Below are 24,709 nucleotides of genomic sequence, written 5' to 3'. Positions count from 1 at the left end.
AGTTTTGTAGATACAGTAGGGGATTCAAACTTTATCATCGCTTTGGTGCTATCCTTTTCCCCCAGGCATCCGAATGCTGGATGGAGATGTAACAGACATCGTGGAGGCCCAGTCGCTTAGTTTCAGTCCAGGGTATATTGATGTTTACTTAGCCGGCTGGGGCCCAAAAGATGACGGGGCCACTCTGGATGGACCTGGACCTCTGACTCGTCTTGTTTTACAGAACAGCGTTCAAACAGTGAGAGAAAAAAGTGTGGCTGTGTTTGTTTATGTCTGTGTCCCACCTGCGGCTGTATATTTACTGCAAGAGCTGTTCTGTTTTTTTCCTCAACATCAATATGTAAATATCATAAATAAATTAATCTCCTCTGTCTGCTTTACCCAAATAATCTCAGGGCCGGCAAGGGAGGGGCTCCATCTTTGTTTGGCCGTCAGGAAACGGAGGGGAAAGAGGTGACTACTGCTCCTGTGACGGCTACAGCAACAGTATTTACACTATCTCTATCAGCAGCAGCACTCAGCATGGAAGCCAGCCAGATTACCTGGAGCCGTGCCCCTCCACGCTGGCAACGGCGTACGGCGGATGGGACAGAGAGGAGATGGTGAGTGTTGCTAACAGAGAACTTAATTAAGATTCACATGATTCAAAAAATAGCTTCTTTTCTTCCACCTTAGTGAGCAGCCACGCTCTCCTGCCATCAGTCTGTTGAAGATAGCTTTACCCAGATGCTGGAAAAACATTTTCTCGCCTCAATCCAAAGCAACATTCATATAGACACAAACACAAGTTGCTGAATCTAAAAAATATGTTGCGAAAGGCAACATTTCTGTTAACTATTAGTAGTTTGCACTGTGGAATCTCAGAGGCTGAAGTTTGCAAAAGTTGCAACTCAATGAACCACAAGAGCTCTGGGCACCTTGCTGTCCTTGAGCCAACCATGAACTCTCCTTTATTACAAAGTATTCAGTATGTCCAGTGTGTATGTGTGTTGGACTCCTGGGTCAGGACAATGATCCTAAGCACAGCAGCAAATCTACAATAGAAAGGCTCAGAGAGAAAAGAATCACGGTGTTGCAATGGCCCAGTCAAAGTCCGGACCTTAACCGGATTGAAATGCTGTGGTGGGACTTCAAAAGAGCCGTGCATGAACAAATGCCCCCCCAAAATGAAATGAAGCAATGTTGTAGGCCAGAATTCCTTCACAGAAACATGAGCAACTGGTAACGTGTCTCACGGTGTTGTGGAGACAACTTGATAACTTGTGATATACAAGCTATTAAATCATGCAAAATATGCATTTTTTTACAGACAAGAAGAAAAACAAGAAAAACAATGGTCTACTCTCTGTAAGAGGTTATATAATTCCTTTAAATATTTAATATTTTAGACATAAAATCCGGGTCAGGGATGAGTTCCTGCCCCAAGTGGAGGAGTTCAAGTATCTCGGGGTCTTGTTCGCGAGTGATGGGAGAAGGGAGCCGGAGATCGACAGACGGATTGGGGCTGCGGCTGCAGTAATGCGGACGCTGCACCGGTCAGTCGTGGTGAAGAGGGAGCTGAGTGTAAAAGCGAAGCTCTCAATTTACCGGTCGATCTACGTCCCTACCCTCACCTATGGCCACGAGCTGTGGGTAGTGACCGAAAGAACGAGATCGCGGATACAAGCGGCGGAAATGAGCTTCCTCCGAAGGGTGGCTGGCCTCTCCCTTAGAGATAGGGTGAGAAGTTCGGCCATCCGGGAGGGGCTCAGAGTAGAGCAGCTGCTGCTCCACATCGAAAGGAGCCAGCTGAGGTGGTTCGGGCATCTGGCAAGGATGCCCCCTGGGCGCCTCCTGGGCGAGGTGTTCCAGGCATGTCCCACCGGGAGGAGGCCCCGGGGCAGACCCAGGACACGCTGGAGAGATTATATCTCTCGGCTGGCCTGGGAACGCCTTGGTATTCCCCCGGACAAGCTGGAGGAGGTGGCTGGGGAGAGGGAGGTCTGGACCTCTTTGCTTAGGCTGCTACCCCCGCGACCCGACCTCGGATAAGCGGATGAAGATGGATGGATGGATGGACATAAATTTCCAAAAGCAATTATTATTTTACAATAAGAGGAAGAAGTGAAGCAATGCAATGCAGTGATACTGACTAAACTCCAGTTGCTTCTCCTGAACACAGATTACGAGATATTTGTCGTGTTATGACATTAATGTTTGCACGGCATTTACCACTCAGAGGGCATGAAGTTATTTAGATAATAAAATTATATTAACTGCTAATTTAAAAGTCATTTTTGCACTGTTTCTGATGATGATACTGGATGTCTTAGAGTAGTTGGATTTAACATTCACCGGCATCTTGCCAGCTGCTCAAAGCCAGAAAATACACATTTGGGATATTAAGCATTGGCTTTGGGCAGTGGTGTTGGGGGGGGGGCGAGCATGCAACGTCTGCTGAGTGTGATAGTCTGAGACACCTGTCAATCAACTAAATATGCCCAAGACGGAGGCTCTGTGAACTTTTGTCTCTGCAGAACAAAGCTGAACTTGTGAAGTCACAGAAAGGAGCTGCTCGTTCAAACCCGCAGCAACAAATGATTTTGTTTTCATGTTTATTCTTAGAGCTTTAATTTTCATTAATTAAAAGCCATTACAAGAACTGTGGTGTATGTCGTCAGAACTCAGTCAGCAGTATAATATTAACATACTAGAACGGCCCGAGGAAAATTTCCTAATGTTGTGTGAAATATGTTTTGTGAAAACCAGATTTCACTCTTTTGTTTTGTCTATCTAACTGGAAGAGTCTCTCCCCCCACCCCACCCCCGGTTTATGGCACATCACCATGGACAAAGGATAGTAGTTACTCTATACTAACACAAATCAGAGTAAGTGAAAATTATTAGGATAACATACAGATTTTGCACGTAAAGGTAATAAAGGAGAATCCAGTAGGCATTAAAATGGAATAAAATTGGAATGAAATCACTGTCTGAGTGTAGAAAATGCCAAATACTTCTATCATGTCATGTGATTTTCAGACATTGTGGGTAAACAGAGTTGGGTAGCTGATTAGAGTAATTTGACTGAGAGCTGCTTCTCTGGCCTCAGGCTTACATGTTTTCCATTTTGTTTTGTCAACCGACACACAAAACAAAAAAAATCTAATTATGTGTACTGTGTTTGCCAGTATTTCTAATTTTTCTTTCTACAAAATGCATTATCTTGATTAATTTTTGTCACTCTGACACTTTTGTTAAATTGTTGCATTTGTCTCTGTGAGTGACCTTGTGTCTGCAAACTTAAAAATTAAGCTACTTTATGACAAATGTTACCTAACTGGTGTTTGGAAACAGGTGAGTGTGTTCCAGTTGCTGGTTAACCAGGCCCATATTCTACAATATACAGCACTGTCCTGAGCTGCAATTCATTTCCAAGGAGCCAGATTTGTATTTTATTTTTTAAAATATTTTTCAAGTAGTCTTTATATAACAGGCAACTTAGCAAAACCCAAATTTATTCTTGTATCTTTAAGCACATAATTTGTTGCCTCTTTTGTTTCGTTTTGCTGTTGCTTTAGTTGAGTACTAAAAATCCAAAGCTAATAGAGTTTCAGATAAAAATAGAATATCTGCACCAGTGAAGTGATTCTCAGAGAGCCATTACGGGAAAACATGTCATATGGTTTGCAGCATGTCCTTAAAAATGTTGAGGAAACTGTCCAAGTGGACAGCTCAGGCATGTTTTGCACATGTTTCAATAAATCACTATTTCCCATTTTCCCAAGAAAATATAAAGAAATGAAGGGTAAGAAACCAGACAGGATTAATTAGCTAATTTATAGCAAATCCATAACCTAAATCCTAAATATTGATCACATTAATGCTGAATCCTCCTAGTTAATTCTTGCCAGTCATTTGAATGCTTTCCAAAATGATTTGATGTGCAAAAAATACACATACAGTCAAGCAGAGTCAACAAAAAAGAGCAGTTCTGTGCTGTTCATGTTAATAGTGGGTGAATATAAAAAATAAATATAAGTGGTTTCCTCCACAGGTGACCGTGGGTCCACAGCAGAGCTGCAGCACGGCCCAGTCAGGGACTTCCCTCGCCGCCTCTGTAGCTGCCGGTGTCATTGCTCTCACCTTGGAAGCCAAGTAAGCAGCCCTCTAATAACAGCATCCATACATGCAGCTCGTGTTCAGATCAATTTGTGCAATCGGGTGATGAGAGCATGTGGTTTCCTTCTCTTGAACGTTCAGCCCCTTGCTAACCTGGAGGGATTTGCAGCACATTATTGTCCGAACATCAAAAGCTCATCATCTCAGTGCTCCTGACTGGCGTGTAAATGGAGCCGGATACAAAGGTACTCCCATCGGATCTCTGCTGATTTTCTAATTCCACATTGTCTATTTTAATATTTGCCAGCCAAAAATAAATAAATAAATAAAAAAGAAGAATCCCCTGACTTGATAAGCATATTTTAGTAAATGTTCCTCTCAGCTCTTTTTTGGGGGAACTATAAAGCAGCGAGCATACAAACTAATGAGGTACTGTGAGCAGAAGAGCGATAAACGCCTACAAAGTCTCGGGAGTGTGTGAAGTCATTTATAAGCTACAGTGCCTTCTCTATGCCCCGGCTAATGTGCAGTGTGTGTGTTTGGGGATGTGCTGGTGTCTGTTAGTGAGCCACCTGTACGGCTTTGGCCTGCTGGATGCTGAGAGCATGGTGAAGGAGGCAGAGCGCTGGAAACAAGTCCCCTCACAGCATGAATGTGCGGAGGAGGCTGCCATCCAGCTGAGCAGGTATCAGAGATTTCTGCTTCGACTCAGGGCTTTCCTTGATTCCTCCCCTTTTATCACACGTTATCTATTTCTGTCTCTCTTCTGGAATTGATTTCTTTCACACTGATTCGCGGTCGTACTTTAATGGGTGTCATTTTCCTTACCGCGGCTCTCCTCGTAACTTTCTCTTGCGCTTCTTGTTTTCCGTCTGTTCTTTTATCTCCACTACTCCCTGCGTCTCTTTTTTCTCTTTTCTCTCATGACAGACTTATTCATCCGGGCTCAGTGCTAATGTCTGTGCATGAGACTACAGGCTGCTCCAGCAAGGCCCCGCAGCACGTCGCTTATGTGGAGCACGTCGTGGTCCGGGTTAACATAAGCCACGGTCGCCGTGGTGATCTCTCCATCACCCTCACGTCACCTTTGGGCACCACATCGCAGCTGCTGGCAAACAGGTAACCGAGAGCGACGGTTTCTGCAGATTACCTGATAAACATCAAATCCTTCAAAAGCCAAATGTTTGAGTTTGACACATTTGTTAAATTAAAGGAATAATGGTACTTTTTGAAATATATAACACCGAAATATAAAACATACCTGTTAAAAGTATCAACTTCACCTTTCCTGAGATACTATTTAAAGCTGCTGTAATCAGTACTTGAGTGGTCACTGTATCTACAGCCCCTTGATCATTTTGATGTCTTTGAGCTCATCCTTTTGGTTTCCACTTGCAACCTTACTGTTTTGGTTTCCTATTAACTGCTCTCACCAGCAAAGTTACAAGCAGGAGTGGGCTGTTGTTTTCAGTGAAAAGGTTAAAAAAAAAACAAAAAAACTGAAGCGCACCGCCTGTGAAGCACCAAACAACAGACAGAGAGTTCGTGACTGGATGGCAAGGAGACTGGAGTATTTAGCCAGTTGCTGTGCAACCGCTAGAGGTGTTAAGCTATAAGTCTTCACCGACCATTTAAAAATACAAATAAAGGGATGATTTTAATTGCTCATATTCTACTTTCATGACGCTTTTGATCTTTGTTTTCTAAAAGGTAATAATTAGTGCGGCATCAAGGTATTAGCTGGTATCGAACAATCAGCACATAAGATGGCATTTAATGATCACAGTAACTGTTAAGTCTAATTCTTGAATGTTGTCATTGTGTTTCTTAAATTTGTAAAGTCTTAGTACAATCTATAGGGTCAAGACATTCCTTTCTCTCTGACCACCTCTCCAGCCACTCTGTGCTGGGGAGGTTTTATTGCTGATACTTCCTATCTGACAGATCAGTTTCTTGTGATGTTGCTTCCTGCTTTTATGATCCTTTTGGTGAGCAGGAAGTCGTGCATACAGAGACAAACACACACACACACATGTTCTTGCACATGCATACACATACACACACACATTGTCTTTGTAACCGAGAGGGGTCTTACGAGGGGGGGTGCTTTTGCTGTGATGTGTATTGTAACAGTTTGTCAATAAATAGCTGCGAGGGAAGCTGCTCTTGGAAGGATTTGGGCTGGAGTCAGGTGAGGAGCGTGAGCTCCAAGAGCTGGTTCTGACCCAAACTTCCCTCGTTAGCGAGTTGGTTGTTCTGTTATGTCTTGCGTTCTTCATGAGGAATAAGTCTCTAAACTAGCGGGGCTTGTGGAAACACAGACCCAACCAAGTTTTACACACTCAGTTAATGGGGTTAAGTTAATGGGTCATTCTAAATTGCCCATAGGAGTGAATGTGACTGTGAATGGTTGCCTGTCTCGACCTGTCCAGGGTGTACCCTGCCTCCTGCCCTATGGTGGCTGGGATAGGCTCCAGCCTCCTTGTGACCCTGACAAGGATAAGCAGAAAACAATGGATGGATGGATGGGCAGCGTGACTATAGTGTAGTGGTTAATGTGTTTGCCTTACACGTGAAAAATCCCCGGTTACAAGCTTGTACACATTGTGCAAAATTCAATTTTAGAACAACAAATCATAACAACAGTCACCTCAAGGCAGTTATCTGTGCCAAATCAATGAGGATCCATGTGCTGTGGTGACATCATAGGAAATAAAGGAGCAGTCATGGTGCTTATTTTATCTTAAATAATTAGACTCATTTTTTGACACTACAGAAAAATCACAGATCTAATATTATTCCATGGAAAAAAGTAAACGCACCCTTACCATTACAGGCTTAATTTCCTCCTTGTTGCTGGTTTGTATCATTGTTTACAGTCTTTGGCATTTTTCACCAGCCTTATATGCAAAATTCCTTTAATTGGAAAATATTTGAAGGCTTTCTTAACTTGCCTGTTCCCAATCTTCCTCAAAGGGCATTTAGACATGACTCCAGTCTAATCTGTGCTGATACGATCTGGACCAGAATTCACTTTTTGCCTTCTGTCTGTGATTTGTCTGTGAAGTGTATGTGATTCCAAAAATCCTGGTCTTTCTTTATATGCTTGTCGAAAACAATTAAGTGTCGTTTTTTATTTCAAATTAGTACCTCACAATGATTTTCCAGACAACAGACTAATTTATGTACAATAATTTATAAATCTATTTAAGTTAAGTTTAAGTTTTTTTTCCTCCAAGTGTTTCCAAGTGTTAAAGAACAGTTTAGACCTTGGCTTATACCTGACCATAGGTATCTATTAAGGTTTTCAGAAGAAATCTCTAATGCAGATGAAGTAATCAACAGTCTTTAACAATGCGAGAGGTCAGGTACAAGTTCAATAAAAACAGAATAATTTCCAGATGTTGTAAGTCCACACATTAGCCACAGTTGAACACAGAAAACATCTAAAAGTGAGAAATTTTACTATTTCATGAATTATGTCAGCAATTTTGAATGCGATGGCAGCAACAAGTCTCAAAAAAGTTGGTACAAAAGGACCAAAACTATGGAAAAGCAAGTTGTACTAAAAAGAAACAGCTGTTACAACTAATTAGGCTAAATGGTCAGTAGCATGATGGCAGAAGCAGTCTCTCAGAAGTAAAGATGAGTGGTTTAGTAGGCAAATTGTGGAACAATTGGATAATAAACATAACATTTTCAACATAAAATCGTGAAGACATCATCAAAAGTTCCCAGGGATCTGGAGAAGGACCAAAATCCACATTGGATGCCCCCCCGGCATTAAAGACGGGCATCATGCTGTCATGGAAATGTCTGCATGGGCTCAGGAAGACTTGGAGAAATTGATGTCTGTGAACAGTTTGCTGTGCCATCCACAAATGCCCGTTAAAGAAGAAACCATATGTGAAGATGATCCAGAAATGTTGCCCGTCTTCTCTGAGCCAAAGCTGATTTAAAATGGACTGAGGCAAAGTGGAAAACTGCTCTGTGGTCAGATGAATTGAAATTCCTTTTGAAAAACATGAACATGGACTAAAGAGGCGAGAGACCGTCCAGCTTGTTATCAGCGCTCAGTTCAAAAGCCTGCATCTCTGATAGTTATGGGGTGTGCATCAGCGCCTATGGAATTGGCAGGTTGCACATCTGGATAGGTACCATCAGTGCTGAGAGGTATATACAGGTTTTTAGAGCAACATATGCTCTGAAAGTCTTTTTCAGGTAAGGCCACACTCATACACAGAGAGAGAGGAGAGATTAAAAAAAAACACGCAGGAAGCAGAAAAGATGGATTACAGGTCAGCACAGGAGGACAAGAGGGACTGTGACGATTAGATTTTTTCCATGTGATTGACTGATTTTTTTAAAATGTGAAAATGACTAGAAAACAGGACTGCATCTTTCTTATTTGCCCTTCATACAGGACTGAATGTTTATTGCTTCTATTTTATTCTATAGCGTTTTCTAGGGGATGAGCTTGCTTTTTCATATGAATGTATAAATCATTTACAAAAAGCTGAAGCTGTAATGTATTTATGAGCCATGAATAAGAACACAACACAGGGATTTGTCACGTACCCGGTTTGCCCTCCTGAAGCGAAGCATGTTTCCTATCTTTGATTCAGATAAAGCTGAAAAAATTAAGGTGATTTTGCTTTTGTGTCTTTAGCAAACACATCCCTTAAATCATCATATAACGAGTAGTAGACGAAGCAGCAGCGTGAGCACGATTATGTAATGTTTTCGTTTAGGCCTCTCGACAACTCCACCGAGGGATTTCAGAACTGGGAATTCATGACAGCTCACTGCTGGGGGGAGCAGGCAGCGGGGGAATGGACTTTGAAAATCCAGGATACTCCCTCTCAGAAGAAAGACGGCTCCAAACTAGGTCTGCTCTTCCTCTTTGTAACGTCTCAATATTATGAAACATGCACTGAACCTCGGCTCGCTGCAGTTAAAATACAGGGCTGGGCCTCGCGGGACAAAGCCTCTTATCTCTCTGCTGTTTCACAGGGGTGCTGGAGAAGTGGTCCCTGGTGATTTATGGCACAGCGGAGCGCCCGTATCCTGCGCACCGCGAGCGAGCCAGATCAGCTGAGATTCCGACGGATAGCGATCTAAGCGAAGAATACAGCGGTGAGTCATACACCCTGCATCTTGATAGTACTAAGCTTTCCCTTGTTCTATCTCCGGCCTCTCAGTCAGCAGCTTAATGAACTGGGATGCGATGTATGCTTAATGTGGCAGGCTCTTACATAAATACAGAATAAAATCAGCAGTCTGAATAACTTCTCTCTTGTGATGTGACGTGATGCTGCTGTGACTTTGCGAGTGTTCACCCTTGCAGGACCCTGCGACCCAGAATGCAATGATGATGGCTGTGAGGGGCCAGGCCCGCAGCAGTGTGTCACATGCTTGCACTTTTTTCTCAAGTTCAAGAACAACACAAGGTTAGCATGACTACACAGCACAGAGCTATTGGCAGATCCACAGTATGTGGCTCACACAATATGCTTTTAAAAAATGAGTCGGGTTTTTATATTGTGTCAAATCGTTGTTGAAGTTCACAGGTTTCTGTGGCTATGATTGTAATTTACACATGAGGACAAAATTACTATGCCCCTCCCCCTTATGAAATTTTATGTTTTTGTCAAAAATTTCTCAGTTTAGGTTTTTCTTTGTTTTTTTTAGACAGAGCATTTCTAAACATACTGGTTTTCTTCAAAAGCATGAATTCTTTTGTTAGCCCCCTGAAAAACTGACCTTTTCATTGAGTCACAGCACAAACCACTGATGTGGTTTAACTTTATAGCTTAACTTTATGGATATGCAAAGTTATCACAGCCTTTCTAGAGTGTCAGTGACTGGAGTGTCATTCAAAGAGAGCCACACATCTGGCAGATGTAGCAAACAAAATATTTCAAAGATCCTGGAAAGAAAACTAGCGAGAGACTCCAGAATAACTGCAAAGACTCTAATCAATAACTAATAGCCAAATCAGGAATTATAGTCTCAAAAGGGACAGTGACTAGAACTAGGCACGGGAGTGGGCCATGAGGTTGCAGACCAAGCATAACTTCACTGCCGCAGAAGAGAAACCTTCAAGCCAGACTGAAGTATGCTAAGGACAACCTGGAGAAAGACTATGCATACTGGACGGGCATCCTTTGGTCAGGTGAGTTGATACTTGAGCTCTTTGGCCACATAGATGTTGCTTATGTGTGGAGAAAGACAAGAGAGGCAAACAACCAAAAGAATACCATCCTGACAGTTAAAACATGGTGGCAGGAGATGCTTCAGTGTGTCTGGAACTGGGAATCTCATCAAGGTGGAAGAAGTTACAAAGAAAGAAGGATGTTTGACCATCTTGGAAGAAAACCTCAAGTAGTCAGCAGCAAAACTGGGTCTGCATCATTGCTGTTTTTTAACATGACAATGACTCCTTCACCAGGCCCGACACATGTTTTGAGTCATTGTCATGTTAAAAAACAAGGAGACCAAAGTGACGGTTACTGACTGGTCTGCACAGAGCCTGACAGATCTGAAAATCTGTAGCTCCAGGTCGGTGCCACAAGATCATGAAATCTGGAGGAGCTTGAGAGACTCGCCAAAGAAGAATGGGCTGGGGTTGCTCAGGAGACGAGTGTGAGATTTGCTGAAAACTTCAGGCTGTTATCCAGCAAAAAGGACACATGGCTGAGCATCAGGGGTCTGCTAATTCTGTCCTTGGTAGTTTGGGGGTTTTATGAATTACTTTTGCTTTTCATTGTACTAAAAACAAATATTTGTTCAAATTAAATTATCTAATTTATTTCCATGTACATTTTCCATGTAATTTTGTTACATAATACAATGTTAAATTTCCGTTTAATGGAATCCGGTCAAATTAAGATAACTCCATTTGTATACATTCAGTTTATAGCAAGCACATTTTCTTAATTATTAATTACTTGAATAAATAAATCTTTGATTCTACATATTTCAGTTTTATTTCAGTCAAAATTATTGCTTCATGCTTATTGAGGGTGAAAAATAGTTTTTATTTGAGTGTGTCCTCATCTCAAAAATTGACCCGCAATATAATTTTTTCCACTCCGAATCAATAGCAACACCTCTCGTCCTCTGTGTCCTCTGGTTCATGGCTGTCCGATAGGTTGTGCGTATCAGGATGTCCCAGGGGATTCTGGGGTGACCGTCGGCGTTGTAAGAGGTGCTACGCCTCCTGTGAGAGCTGCACTGGAAGTCGGAGTGACCAGTGCACTTCCTGTCAGCCTGGCCATCACCTGACTGAGGGGACCAATACCTGCACAGCGATCTGTGGGGAAAACTACTACCTCGACCACGGTTGGTTCTGTTTTGTGAAATATTTGTGATTAAATTAATGCGGCAGAAGAAAAAAAATCCTTGACTGGGTTACAGAGGAGCGGTTTGAATGCAGCTGCACTAATGAATAGTCAGTTGACATAACTGCAGTTGAAGGTATGTGAGTAAGATTGATTAATGGCTCTGATGTGTATACTCCATGCGTATTGTTTGATTTCCCCACAGATGCAAACATGTGCAGAAAGTGCAGTGAAAACTGCTTGAAGTGCACCTCCTACAGCATCTGCACAGAATGCAAACCACACACAAGGTGAAACAAACTCTCTGATGATGCTCAAATTAACTGCTCGGTAAACACCACTCCTTCTCCCCTAAGCCTCTGAGAATACTGATTCTCCTCACACACGCGAGCAAACACACAAACACAAACCCTCAGCAGAATCATAACATTTCTAGAAAGATAAGTTTATCTTAATCGACACTTTGCTGTATCGCTACTTGAAAGGACAAAACATCTCGGACAAAGAGTTCGAAGTTTCCGGAATAAAGCTTTCACTGACTCAGTTCACCAAGTGTTTGTGGTGGTGTTGCTGTGGGATGAAAGCAGTGACTCATCCGTTTTGGTGTCACATGATTGACTGTGTGTGTCACGGTGCCACATGCTCGCTCCATCCTCTCTAGTCTACAGGGGAACCGGTGCCAGCGGAGCTGCGCAGCCGGATTCTACCATGACCCGCAGGAAGTCGCGTGCAAGCCTTGTCACCAGGCCTGCGCTACCTGTGCAGGTGAGAGCAGGGGTCAAAAGTCACATTTTGTTTTTGTTTTTTACTGCTGCCGTTTGCATTGCTCCTTTATGTCCTTTATCCAGTAATCCAGTTAAGTGTGTGTGTGTCTGCCTCATGCTGCACCAGGTGCAGGTGTTGAGGCGTGCAACACTTGTGCAGAAGGCTACTTGATGGAGGAGTGGAGGTGCGTGTCCTCCTGCAGTGCTGGCTTCTACGCCACAGAACCAAACCCAGAGATAGCTGATGGGCACAGGATATGTAGGAGGTGAGCTCACTGGTGTGTGTTCAGGTGTGGGAGGTTTGTTTATCTGCTGGTGGCAGGCCTTATTCTGGTGGTTGGCTTCCACGTGTGTTTGTGCTTGTTTTGGCACTCGTGTTTGTTGTTGCTGTGCGCCTGTATGGAGTGGGGTTTAGTTATTTTTTCTGTGTGTGTGTTTTGTGTGGTCAGGATTTTTGTGTGAAGGGTTCACTTGTTCACTCTCTGTGCTCCTCTCTTCAGGTGTGACGCCAGCTGTCTCACCTGTGTGGGGCCGAGCCAATGGAACTGCAGCAGCTGTTCCAGCGGTCACAGCCTGCAGAGGGGAGCGTGTGCTGCTGACACCGAGTGCACGGACGGTCGGTCGGCCGTCTTCCACGTTTTATTCTTGACATGTTTGGTTCATAAATTTAAATGATATTTAACACAGAAGCAAAATCCATTAATATGTGTCAGTTTAGCATGAAATATGCATTCCCATCTCTGAGTCATTCAGATTTTTTTTGTTAAACCAGAAGTCATTCAGCCGTGGCACATGAAAACCACCTCTGCACCTCAGATGGTTATTCATTTCTGAGTCAGTGTGCTTCTCCTGCTTTCTGTCTAACAGGAGAGTACCAGGACAGTAACGGGGAGTGCCACGCGTGCCACGCAACGTGCCTGAAGTGCACAGGGCCGCAAAGCAAAGACTGCATCAGCTGTATTTCTTCACAGTGAGCTGGACTGTTTTAGATTGAGTGCATGCCACTGTTTCTCTATAATACATGATATTTCGCTGGGTGTGAGCCTGAAATAATATTTCCCCGATGAATTGTTATTGCCATTGTTTGCAAGCTAGTACGACATTGATTCTTTCTATGTAATATGATGAAATAAGCCTTGGTATACAGCTGAAACACTTATGACAGGGTGATTTTTATATATATATATATCCATCAAACCTCTCGATAAATAATTATTTCTTTTTATTTTAACGTAAAAATAGCACAAAAAAAGAAGGTGTCTGTTTCAAAGCTTCAACCTGAGAGGTGCCACTGCAAACTGACTAACTCTGGGTTCAGGCAGCCCTCACAAACTACAGATGTACTCCACCCAAGCTGCCCACTTGGGGCAAAATATAAATAAAGCACAAAATGTGCCGTTTATGGTCTCAAGGAAACTGTACCTTAACACTTAATTACTTAATGATAAGCATCATCCTATCACCCTTTCTGTTCCTGTTATCCAAGTTCTGACTCCATGATTGGAGGGAGCTCTGTGAGGGAGATAGCATCTGTAAAAGGATTTCACTTCTTGTCATGAATGAAGCATACAGCTCGTGGCTATTGTTGTCATGCTGCTGACCAGATGTTTCCCTGATGCTCCTCATGGATAAAATGTCAAAAAAAAAGACTCCCACATTACCCACATTTCAGCCAACATTCCCACCCTTTCTTCTCCTCCTCCCTTTGTCGGCACATCCAGCTACATCTGTGTAAATGCACCATATGGTACACGCTGGGATTTAAATGAGTTCAGCTCATTTACATACTTATAATTCATATGTGTTGATTTTGTGATGTTGATGTTGCCTGCTGCAGGGCTCTGGATGAGGGCCGCTGTGTGGTGGGATGCGCCAGTGGGAAGTACCAGTCGGGTGGCCAGTGTCACCTGTGCGACCACACCTGTGCCACGTGTGTGGACGCGGGGCCAGCCAACTGCACGAGCTGTGACACCGGTGAGTACGAAATGAGCAGCTCGCGGTAAGTGTGACGTGGTGTGTGCAGTATGTGAATGGAAAACGGGCTGAGACATTAAAAAGATGAAAAGGAAGGAAAAATGATATTTTGTAAATATAAAGCCACAAACTCCCCAAGGGCTACACTAAAACTTTGAGATTTAGGCTGGAGCCTATCCCAGCTGTCATGAAGTGAGAGGCATGGTGCACACCATGTACAGGTGTACAAACGGGTTCATCCTCATTTTCATGCGCCACCCTCCCTGACTCTGTCTTTATTGTTTCTCACACTCTTCATGAATCCATCTGGAGGCCCCGTGAGCCGCAGGCAGTCCTCACTGAGGCCTTCCCCAAACCCCAGCCACAGATTAATGCTTAGTCCATTCACCATTCTCTTAAAGAAATGGCCTCAAACCTAACTACAGACGTGGCTTTCTAGTGAAATTGCTGTTTATTCTCCAGATAAGTTTAAGGTGGAGCGTTACCTCTATAAAGGCATGTGTCTGGACGCCTGTCCTGAGGCTTTCTACCACACCAAGCAGAGGACCTGCGAGCCCTGTGTAGACCACTGCCGACTCTGCACAGGCCCCAACCACTGCCTGAAGTGTAACGCCTCCTACTATGTCTCTGATGGATCCTGTGTTAAGCTGGAGTGTGGGGAAGGTAAGCAAGGTTGCATGTTGAGGAGTGTTTAAGGAGCGTTGTTTCACACCTGTCCACACTGACCTCGTGCTCTCACCCTCCGCTCTCTGTCTCCTTTCTCAGGTGAGGTGGAGGACCCAGATTATGATGACTGCATGGCCTGCGAGCAAGGCTGCAAGAAGTGTGTCCTGTGTAAGTCACGACCCAGTAGCCATAATAAAGTTTTCCCAAATGAATGTCGCCCACAGTGGAAAAAGATTAAGGTGTCCCCGCCCCTGTAGGTCCCCTTAAAAAAAAAAAAGGTGGCTGAATTTTTCTTTTTCTTTTTTTTTGTCTGCTTTTGACAGATAACCCCAGGCATTGTCTGTCCTGCATTGAGGGCTTTTACAAGTAAGGCTGTGTGCCTCGCTCTCACCGTGTGTGATCTCGCCATTCTGGGCTCACTTTTCTCTTTCATTTAATCTCTGAGCTAATGCAAAAGACCTCCGCTGGCAGTGAGAGTAGAGTTCATGTTTGTGTGTGATGCAAACATCAACCGTTGCTTTTTGTCGTCAGTTTCCAGGATGGCTGCTACAAAAACTGCCCAGCTAAGACGTACAGCGTAGAAGAAGAAATGACCTGCATCCCGTGTGACGACAACTGCGTGAGCTGCGATGAACACGAGTGCTACTGGTGTGAGAGCGACCTCTTCTTATTAGGTAATTTGCCCTCGTTGGGTAAGACGTGAAGCTACACTCAAAGAATTTTTTTGCCCATATAAACACTGAAACAATCATTTTGCACAAAATGCAACTAAAATCTATAAAATCAAATTCATTATTCATTCAAATAATTATTCATACAGGAAAATATGCTCAGTATAAACTAAATGCATACAAATCAATTTACAATTTACATTTCATTCGACCAGATTCCATTAAATGTAACATTTTTACATTGTAAGTATGTAACAGAATTATATGGAACCTTCATGTAATTAAATTACTTACATCAGCAATTTTGGAGATAAATATTTTTGGAGTTTGTAAAGGATTATTTACATCATCGTTATTGAAGTGCTATAAGTTATCAGCATGGACAGAGACCCTGTCATCATTTTATTTGCAATGACATATGAAATCATTTTTTAAGAGTAAAGCATGAGATTAGATGGATTTTTGTGATGCGTGCCATTAAATGCTTTAGTGTTATAACTATCTAGATAGAAAATATAATAGACAAGTAACTGGATAGGTCAATTAGTGCACAAGCAAACAAAAACTGAAATATTATTTTATAAAAATGGCATATCCATCCATTTCTTAGATACAGTATAGTGAGGGAGGCTATGTAGATGGTTGGTCTGACAGAAGAGGATTCTAGGGAGAGGCAGGTGATCTGCTGTGACTCGTAAAGGGAGCAGCTGGAAGATGAATAAGATCCATTTTCTTCCGGTTATCCAGCTCAGGCCCATGAAGGGTGTGATGGAGGGTGACAATCCCAGCTGACATAGGGCAAGAATCAGAGTACACCCTGGACAAGTCACCAATCTGTTGCAGGGTGACAAAGAAACACCTATGGCCAGATTTTAGAATTTTTGAAAGTTAGAAAAGAAAGAAAAGCTTTAAGACAACATGAATAATCCACAAAGGACCAGTTGGACCTCACCAGTCCTCCCAGTCTTCAGTAAAAAAAAATTTTTTCTCACAGATGGTTAGTCATTTATTAGAGCAATCGTTAAAAACCAATGCAAATTACTTATTTTTTCATATATTAATATATTATTAATTATATTAATACATAGTGATACTGTCTTTGGGTAATTTAGTATTTTAGTAATTCTAAACTTTTTAAACTGATGTGTGAAACTGCTGAAGGCTGCTTTAATGTAAAGTGCAGCCTGCCCACCTGGATCACATGAAGTACTTATCAGAGGCTACGTTTTTTTTTCCTCAGAGGGGAAGTGCGTTTCAGAATGTCCGGATGGTTTCTACGGCGATGAAGACTCCAATAACTGCGAGGAGTGTCACTCGGACTGTGTGACATGTAGCGGCCCCGAGGACGAGGACTGTCTGTTGTGTGAGGAGGGAAAGGCGCTAGAAAATGGAGAGTGTGTGTCTGACCATGAGGTCTGTCCCATTAAGACCTTTCTCAGCGGTGAGACTAATACTTGTATTCCACTAATCCATCTGTCCGCCCATAATGAATCAGGGATTTGGGCACTTTCACAGGAGCAGAAAAGAAATCTTGGAGGGTAATTGGTCTGTGTGCCACTGTCCCTGAACTCTGTACCAACTTAAGTACCCAAAAACAGAATGCATGTCAGCCAGACACAGAATTAGAAATAATTGATTGTGTGCGTTGAACATTTTGTTCCCTTCGCAAATTAGTTTGACAGACCTTAAACAATGTATGGTAATTAGTTTGAGGCAAGACATCTTAATTATTAGAAACTTAAATAACTCTGAGAAAAGTGCATAGGTTAATACAAAGATTGAAAACGAGCACGGGGAAATAAAGTTATTCTCAAACTTTAAATCTGAGCAGTGACAAAGCTCAATTTAAGTTTCAAATGAGTACTCGTTTTAGGTTTTAAGTCTTCGATAGCTTAGATAAGTTAGACAGATGAGTAATGTATCATCTGTTGAATCTAAATAAAAAGCAAAAGGACAAGTAAGGGTTTATCCATGATTATGTTGGAATTAGTTTTTTCCCACTTTGTGTGAACTGTAGCTGCATGTTTTGCAAACAAACAAAGTTTCAGTATTCATCCCACATAGCAGGCAGGTCTGGCCCGGATCTGGTGTCAAGCCGGCACCTCTGGCTGACTTCTAGCATGGTAAATGGTATGTCATCCAGATATGGGCCAGGCCTGGCGTAGATGGCACTGTTTATGTGATGGCATGCCATATCTGTCCCGATTGTGGTTTGGTTTATGTGGCCCAGGCTCATAGAAAACAGGTCTGGCCTGGACCTGGCATCAAGCTGGCACTTCTGACTGACTGATGTCATGGCAGAGTGTAAACCAGACGTGGGCCAGGTCAGGCAGTGATGTTCCTATGTGTTCCTATTTTCCTATTTTAGTTAGAAGACCCAAATGCCATGTTGCAATACTATACTGCTATAGTAGCCAACGTTTCAAATGCAGGTTTCTGAGTGTACACTTTATCCAAAACCTAGTAAGGGTTTACTCATGTTTACCACTGGGTGGCTGTAGTTCAGGAGGTAGAACAGGTCACCTACTGATCGGAAGCTTAGTGGTTCAATCCCTGGTTCCTCCAGTCTGCATGTCAAGAGTGTGAATATGTATGAATGTAGTTAGGAAGCACTCAGTTTAGACAAAGTGTGTGATTGGGTGAATGTTGTATAGAGAACTTTGAGTAATCCACGAGAGTAGAAAAGCGCTATATAAGAATCAGTCCATTCACTGTCTGAACAGAGTGTTGTCATGTTACTTTTGCGCTATTATGTTCCGGCACATGTTGTAATTACATGGCTTTATTAAGGTACACATTAGGCTGACATCGGAGGCCAGAGCTGAAACTGTTCTGGGCCAGCACAGGGCCAGCAGTGTGTCTGCAACTGGCCCGTGGCTGCACACAACTTACACATGGCCCACATACCGCAAAGAATGACAGCCCTTTGGTGGCCCAAACCAGGTTTGCCAGAGGTAATCAACACATGGGCCAGCACAGGACCACCAGTGTCTCTGCAACTGGCCTTGTGCTGGCCCATGTGTGGGCCACCTCTGGCAAACCAGATCTGGGCCACCAAAGGGCCGTCATTCTTTGCGGTATGTGGGCCATGTGTAAGCACATTGTGTGGTCCAGATCTGGGCCATACCAATTTTGCTATGTGGGATGTTGTGATCGAGGCATTTCAGTCAAAAGTAGAAGCTATGAAAGATTACTAAGCATACAAACTGACCACAGAACACAGATTTGCTGGGTCTGTCAAATAGTATAAAAGTTTCCAGGAAATTGTGACGAGAACTGTAGAAGTCACTGACAGTAAATAGTAATATTTTGACATTTTTACTGTTCAGACATGACCTAAAAATCTATTGAATTAAAACATCTTTGTAGATGTTTTAAGAGTTTGGACAGTGTTAGCCTCACCAGCTTCAAAGATGGTAGCTGTTTCAGTTTCACCAAGTTACCCAGTTGTGCTAATAAGCTGGTAGCTCAAGTTTTATATAATATATAAACTGTTTGAATTAGACTAAACGAAATATTCTAGCTTCCAGCGCATACACTTGTTGGCCACTTTTAGGTACACATCTACACATGTTTAAATATCTGTAACTGCTTATTAAAGCAGATATCAAATCTGCAACTCGGTGGATTTAGGCATATATAGATGGTCAAGATGACCTGCTGAAGGTCAAACTAAGCATCAGAATGGGGAAGAAAGCTGATTTAAGTCACTTTGAATGCGTCATGCTTGTTGGTCCCAGACTGAGTTCACCTTCATTACTGAGAAGTGCTGTAGCCTGCTTGAGCATTGTTGCTGGTCAAGTGTCCAGCCCAGTACTAGCGAGTAAGCCTAATAAACTGTCCGATGAGTCTATAACAAGATTGGCAACCATTCTCTGAGGTTTCAAGTGATTAAAACGTAATTTTGTTAACGAACACTTTCAGTACATGAATGAAGTTTTTCGGGCAGAATAGCAAAATACACCTGGTTCTGGGTCAGTTTGCGTCTGTTATGTGTTGTGTTGTTAGATGACACTTTATGATGATTGTAGTGTTGTTGCCCTCCAGATGGGGAGTGCGAGGACTGCCACCCATCCTGTGAGTCCTGCGCTGGACCGGAGAAGAACCAATGTACAAAATGTGCAAAAGGTTTGTCACTGGTTTATTGTTTTTAAGCTGTTTCAGACCTCAGCAGCTTGCTGTCTGAGCTCTGAGCTAACAATGATGACGTTCATCTTTTGTCATTTTTCCTTCAGGGCGATTTTTGACCATGCAGCAAACATGTGTGTTAAAGTGTCCGGGGGGCTTCATTGCCAGTCAGCTGAGCGGTGTGTGCGAGGCGTGCCCTGCAGGTTGTTTGCAGTGTGTGGACGCTCAGCACTGCATCCGCTGCCAGAGTGCTCGCAAAGCTCAGTTGTTCCTACAGGATGGGCAGTGTGTTCAAGAGTGTGTGAGGTCAGGAGGTCGATCCTATTGCTGCTATCTTCTAAATGTCACACAAGATGTTTGAGGCACGTCTTCTGGCGAGCCAAAAATAAATGTCAGAAGATGCCTGTGATTTTGACATTTCCTACGTGATGTTCTATTAAATTTTTTATGTACTTAAAGCCAGAACCCTATATTGATCTTGCTGAAGCTCCAAGCTATGAAGCTTCATTTAAACTTTCTGACCATGTGACCTTTTTTTACTATTTGCTAAGTGGCCTCCTTTACCAGTACATGTTATTCCTACATGGTTTGCAGCAAGAACAAAGCAAATAACAGAATAAAAACAAACCTAATGGAAAGTATATTTTAAGTGTGCTGCCCTGCGTTTTCTACCTGTCCATCAAGCTCTGTGTTGCTTCCAATAGGGGCTTTCCTGCAGGCCAGGTTTGTCATAGCTGTGCACCTGGCTGTGCATCTTGTGCGAGGAATGCTACCCACTGCCTCAGCTGTGAAGAACCTCTTCTCCTACACAAGCACCAGTGTGTAGACAAGTGTCCTCCAGCACACACTGTGCAGGAGAGAGAATGCCAACCCTGCCCCTCAGCCTGCCAGGAGTGCGACCCACTCGGCGTTTGCACAGGTACAGAAATGCAATGCAAACTACGACAAATTCAGCTGTAGGAGCTTTTTCAGTCTTCCGCTTTTAGCTCTTTCTGTGCTTTTACTATTCTTTTGTCAGCATACATGACTGACTCCATATGATTACCAGCAGCATTACAACACAGCAAGCATTATGCATGATTCCTGTACAGCATGTTCTTTACAACTATAAGCATTTATTTTTTCCTAAAGCCTTACTATGGGGTTGCCATTTAGTTCAATACTTTAAATAACTATTGGAGTGCAGTAGAATTTCAAACACATTGTCAGGTTTCCCCCAGGTTGAGTTGTACAATCACATGGAAAAAAAAGTGCACCACCTTTAAGTTTAATGTTTTATTTATCGGGGCATAATTAAAAAAAAACTTCATAATAAAGAGTGAATAATTTTCCATATAACTGTATCAGTCTCTCACATTGTTGTGGAGAAATTTACATTACATTGTTGCTTTCATTTATTAGGGTTTGTTTATGTTTCTGTCATCAAATTTCAGTTGAGATGTGATTTTTGGCCGAACTATTGCAACACTGGGATCCAATTCAGTTTTACTTATATAGCTCAAGGTGCTTTATATTCTCATCCTTTTCAGTCATTTTTTGTAGATGTGCCGCTGTGCTTGGGATCATTGTCCTGTTGCATGGCCTATCAAGTTTTTTTGTATTTTGTCTGAGTGTTGCACAGTCTGACCTTAGGGTAAATTTGCTGCAGCATCCACTCCTGGGAGGATTGGCACCTGTGTTGAATGTTTTTTCCATTTGTGAATGATCCTTCTCGATGCAGAGTGATGCACTTGAAGTTGTTTGGAAAGGGCTTTACAGCCCTTCCCTGAATGATGGGCAGCAACAATTGCTTCTCTAAGGTCATTTTTGTTGCTGTAGACTTTCCTGCTTGTCGTGTGTTAACACACATCTGAATGCTCCAGACCAGCTGCCAAAACCTTTGATTTTATAGAAGATAGAAGGTAGTTTTTGTGTCATCTCTCAGACAAACAATCATTAATTACCGCTACCCCAACATTGTCTTTTTTTCCTATGCAACTTTATAGAGTTTTATAGCTGTTTCGATTTCACCAAGTCACCCCAAAGTTGACTAAATAGCAAAGTAGTTTAGTTATCTGTTGAGAACTGAACTCAGTAGATGGTGGAGACCAAAACAGAGGTAAAAATGTGGGTACATTGCACTTTTAATCAGCTGATGATCAGAAATATGACTCCAAATGATTAATTGTTTGTATCAAAAAATTTAGCATACTCAGAGTTTCACTTACCCTAACACCAGCAATCCAGCTCAGCCATTGCACAAATCTGTCTGTGAGTTCATGCACAGCTTGTGCACATGAAGAAAGCAGTGTTGCTAGCACGACCAGTCGCAAACCACGGACAAAGTCTGTTGGCAGTAAGCAAAAGACCTAAATTAAAAGCAACACACTGGCTGCAGCCAAAGCAGCAGTATGTGAGCGAGGAATAGCACTGTACGGTATGTTTGATTTTTTTTTTCTCTCTCTCTTTTTTTAAGAGCTCTATGAATGTGTGTCTGTTTCATGTGCTGCTGTCAGTAAGCGAGGCAGGAATCTCGCTCTATAATGCCAATTAAATGCCAGGAAAGAAAGGTGGCAAACAATGCCGACTGTGTCACTTAAAAGTTGTAACCCCATCAGCGGCAACCCTGACAGAATAAGGCTGATAGAATTAGACTTGCTCCCAGATGTGTTAAACTCATGTCAGAAATAAAAATAATAATTCAAGCACACAATAAGCTTACTTGAAACCTTTTCAAACTAATTTTCTAAGGGCAACGTGTACAAGGTTTAGACTCTGTGTGTCTGTGGATGCCTTTTTCTCATTTCTCAAGTTCCTCACCTCCTCGCGTCAGAGCCATCATTTTAAAGTGATCAATTAATCTTGACACGTGACGCAGCTCCATCATCTTTCTATTGTTTTGTTAAAGCCTCCTGTTTAATGAACAGGGCTCATGACAACACAGTTCTACTTTTAATGGAATTTACAGCATAGCACAATGTCACAAGATGTACCTTTTTTAAATGATTTTATCATAGAACAGATGTTGAAGGGCAGGCATTGGATTGCACATTTGATCACCCTAAAAGGCTAAAATGAGTTGTGAACACAAAGGACTAGTGGGTGCAGTGTCCTCATCAGACCCTGGTTTGTGTATTCCAGCTGTGCCGCGCCTCACGTGCAAAAATAGAAGCAGCCGACAGACTGATGAGACTGAGGGAGAGGCGGGGCTATAAATACCCAGAGAATAGGTACAAATAATGAACACAGGTGTAACCAACCTGAGCCTTGATACACAAAACGCACATAAACAAAACACGGGCAAAACATGAACACTTATAAATGGGAGAATCAGTTGAATACGGACCAAACCATGGCTGATAACATTGATCCTTGTCTGTTGAATAACAGTTGCTGATTTGCTTGTCTTCACATGTTGAAAAAAAAATCTGTTAAAGTACATCCAGCACTGATGACAGGGCTCTGATCCTTATGCATGCAGTAAATCCTTCCTGCATTTATGAGTGTTCTTGGCACAGGCTGTGAGGAGTATCACTTTCTCCACGAGGGCCTGTGCGTGCTGGACTGTCCGGAGAGGTTCTTTGAGGACAAAGAGCAAGGGAGGTGTTTGCAGTGCCACCTGGACTGCGCTTTGTGCGACGGGCCAAACAGCAACGACTGTGACGCCTGCACGGACGCAGAGGCCACCCTGCACAACGGGGCGTGTCTTGGAGCGTGTCCCTCCCATACCTTTATGGATGGTATAACAGGAGACTGTAAAGGTACGACTTTTATCACACAGCAGAAAACACAAATCGTCTGTCTTGTTTTTTGTGAGCAGGACTGATTTGATTTGATCGACTCCCCTCAGCAGCATAAAGTCGTGCCCCTTTATGTTTTTATTTCTTCTTATACACTCTGACCGTCAGTCGTTCAAAGCATGACAAAGACAACCCCATCACTCCTGAAGTTGATGCTGTGTTTTCTGTCCTGTAGAGCGCCCTTCATACATTTTCTCAATTATATTCTCTACTATGCCTGAGCGTGTTTCCCGACTGAAATAGCAGCGCTTCTGAGATGGTTAACAGGCAGCTGTCAAACCTTGAAAACAGCAGAGAGATGCCAAAGACAGTTCCCTCGAGAAAGACACACCGCTCTGATTTTGCTATTCAAAAACACAGAAGTGCAAAAATGTTGTAGGCGATGCCCTCTTTTGTTGCTGCTTAAAGTAGCTGCCAGCGGAAATGCATCCACTTGCATGTACCTGTGTCTGCTGTGCGGTGAAATGGACAGAGTTTAATTTTGTTGCTGAAAATGTTTTCAAGGGTCATCCTGTAGCTTGAGAACCAAATATGTGGAAACCATTATATTTAATGAAATGTACAGAGCACCAGATCAGCTTAAATGACATTAGTCATCTAAAGGCACTCTGTATTTTAAGTATAAAGATAACAGCGTTATAGATAGAAACCCAATGATCCAATAATCCCCCCTTCAGCAAGCACTTGGTGGCAGACGGGCGAAAAACAAAACAAAAAAAAAAGTCCCTTTAAAAGGAAGAAACCTCCAGCAGCACCAAGCTCAGGGTGGGAGGGTGGCCATCTGCTGTGACCGGCTGGAGGGGGGAGGGGGGGTAAGGGGAAAGGGAAGAGAGGAGAGAAGAGCACAGAGAGATGATAAACAACAAACAGACTTTAGCAGAACTTCACAAGAGAGAAAAACAAAGAACAGTGGCATGCAAATAGATGAGGAGAGAAGACTCAAGGACGGTTCAGGGTCATCTGATCTATAACTCTGAGCTTTATCAAAAGAGAAATAAACAAAAGAGCAACATTTTACTCATAATTTAAAAAGAGAGAGAGTATTTGTCTCCCAAACTCAAGCTCCAAGCTTCTTCTGCCTCTGCAGATGGCAGCTCCTCCCTGAGCCTGGTTCTGAGGTTTCTTTCTGTTAAAAGGGAGTTTTTCTTTCCCACTGTCGCCACTAACTGCTTGCACATAGAGGGTCATCTGATTGTTGGGGTTTTCTCTCTATTCTCTCTGCAGTTCCTAAGGTCTTGTATTTTAGAAAAATTTACAGTATTTTTCATATATATATATATATA

The 24,709-nt window shown here is 42.7% G+C and overlaps 1 protein-coding gene across 1 annotated transcript in view; it reads left to right on the top strand.

Annotated features, from left to right (window-relative positions):
* pcsk5a (proprotein convertase subtilisin/kexin type 5a) overlaps positions 1-24,709 on the top strand; it is a 41,251-nt gene that overhangs the window by 4,635 nt on the left and 11,907 nt on the right. The window contains exons 7-31 of the mRNA XM_005917301.2: positions 66-238; positions 396-602; positions 4,037-4,137; positions 4,243-4,346; positions 4,666-4,786; positions 5,032-5,220; positions 8,853-8,989; positions 9,115-9,237; positions 9,449-9,551; positions 11,255-11,445; positions 11,650-11,734; positions 12,106-12,209; positions 12,336-12,474; positions 12,709-12,824; positions 13,076-13,178; positions 14,046-14,182; positions 14,645-14,845; positions 14,948-15,016; positions 15,172-15,214; positions 15,380-15,522; positions 16,760-16,960; positions 19,567-19,647; positions 19,755-19,953; positions 20,352-20,566; positions 23,145-23,387. Of these exons, the coding sequence (XP_005917363.1) occupies positions 66-238; positions 396-602; positions 4,037-4,137; positions 4,243-4,346; positions 4,666-4,786; positions 5,032-5,220; positions 8,853-8,989; positions 9,115-9,237; positions 9,449-9,551; positions 11,255-11,445; positions 11,650-11,734; positions 12,106-12,209; positions 12,336-12,474; positions 12,709-12,824; positions 13,076-13,178; positions 14,046-14,182; positions 14,645-14,845; positions 14,948-15,016; positions 15,172-15,214; positions 15,380-15,522; positions 16,760-16,960; positions 19,567-19,647; positions 19,755-19,953; positions 20,352-20,566; positions 23,145-23,387 (3,528 nt within the window). The remainder of the gene's footprint in view (positions 1-65; positions 239-395; positions 603-4,036; positions 4,138-4,242; positions 4,347-4,665; positions 4,787-5,031; positions 5,221-8,852; positions 8,990-9,114; positions 9,238-9,448; positions 9,552-11,254; positions 11,446-11,649; positions 11,735-12,105; positions 12,210-12,335; positions 12,475-12,708; positions 12,825-13,075; positions 13,179-14,045; positions 14,183-14,644; positions 14,846-14,947; positions 15,017-15,171; positions 15,215-15,379; positions 15,523-16,759; positions 16,961-19,566; positions 19,648-19,754; positions 19,954-20,351; positions 20,567-23,144; positions 23,388-24,709) is intronic.

Source organism: Haplochromis burtoni, unplaced genomic scaffold (genome assembly GCF_018398535.1).
Source record: "Haplochromis burtoni strain Fernald_Lab_line unplaced genomic scaffold, NCSU_Asbu1 Contig_23, whole genome shotgun sequence".
NCBI classification, from domain to species: domain Eukaryota; kingdom Metazoa; phylum Chordata; class Actinopteri; order Cichliformes; family Cichlidae; genus Haplochromis; species Haplochromis burtoni.
This window is presented reverse-complemented; position numbering and strand designations above follow the sequence as displayed.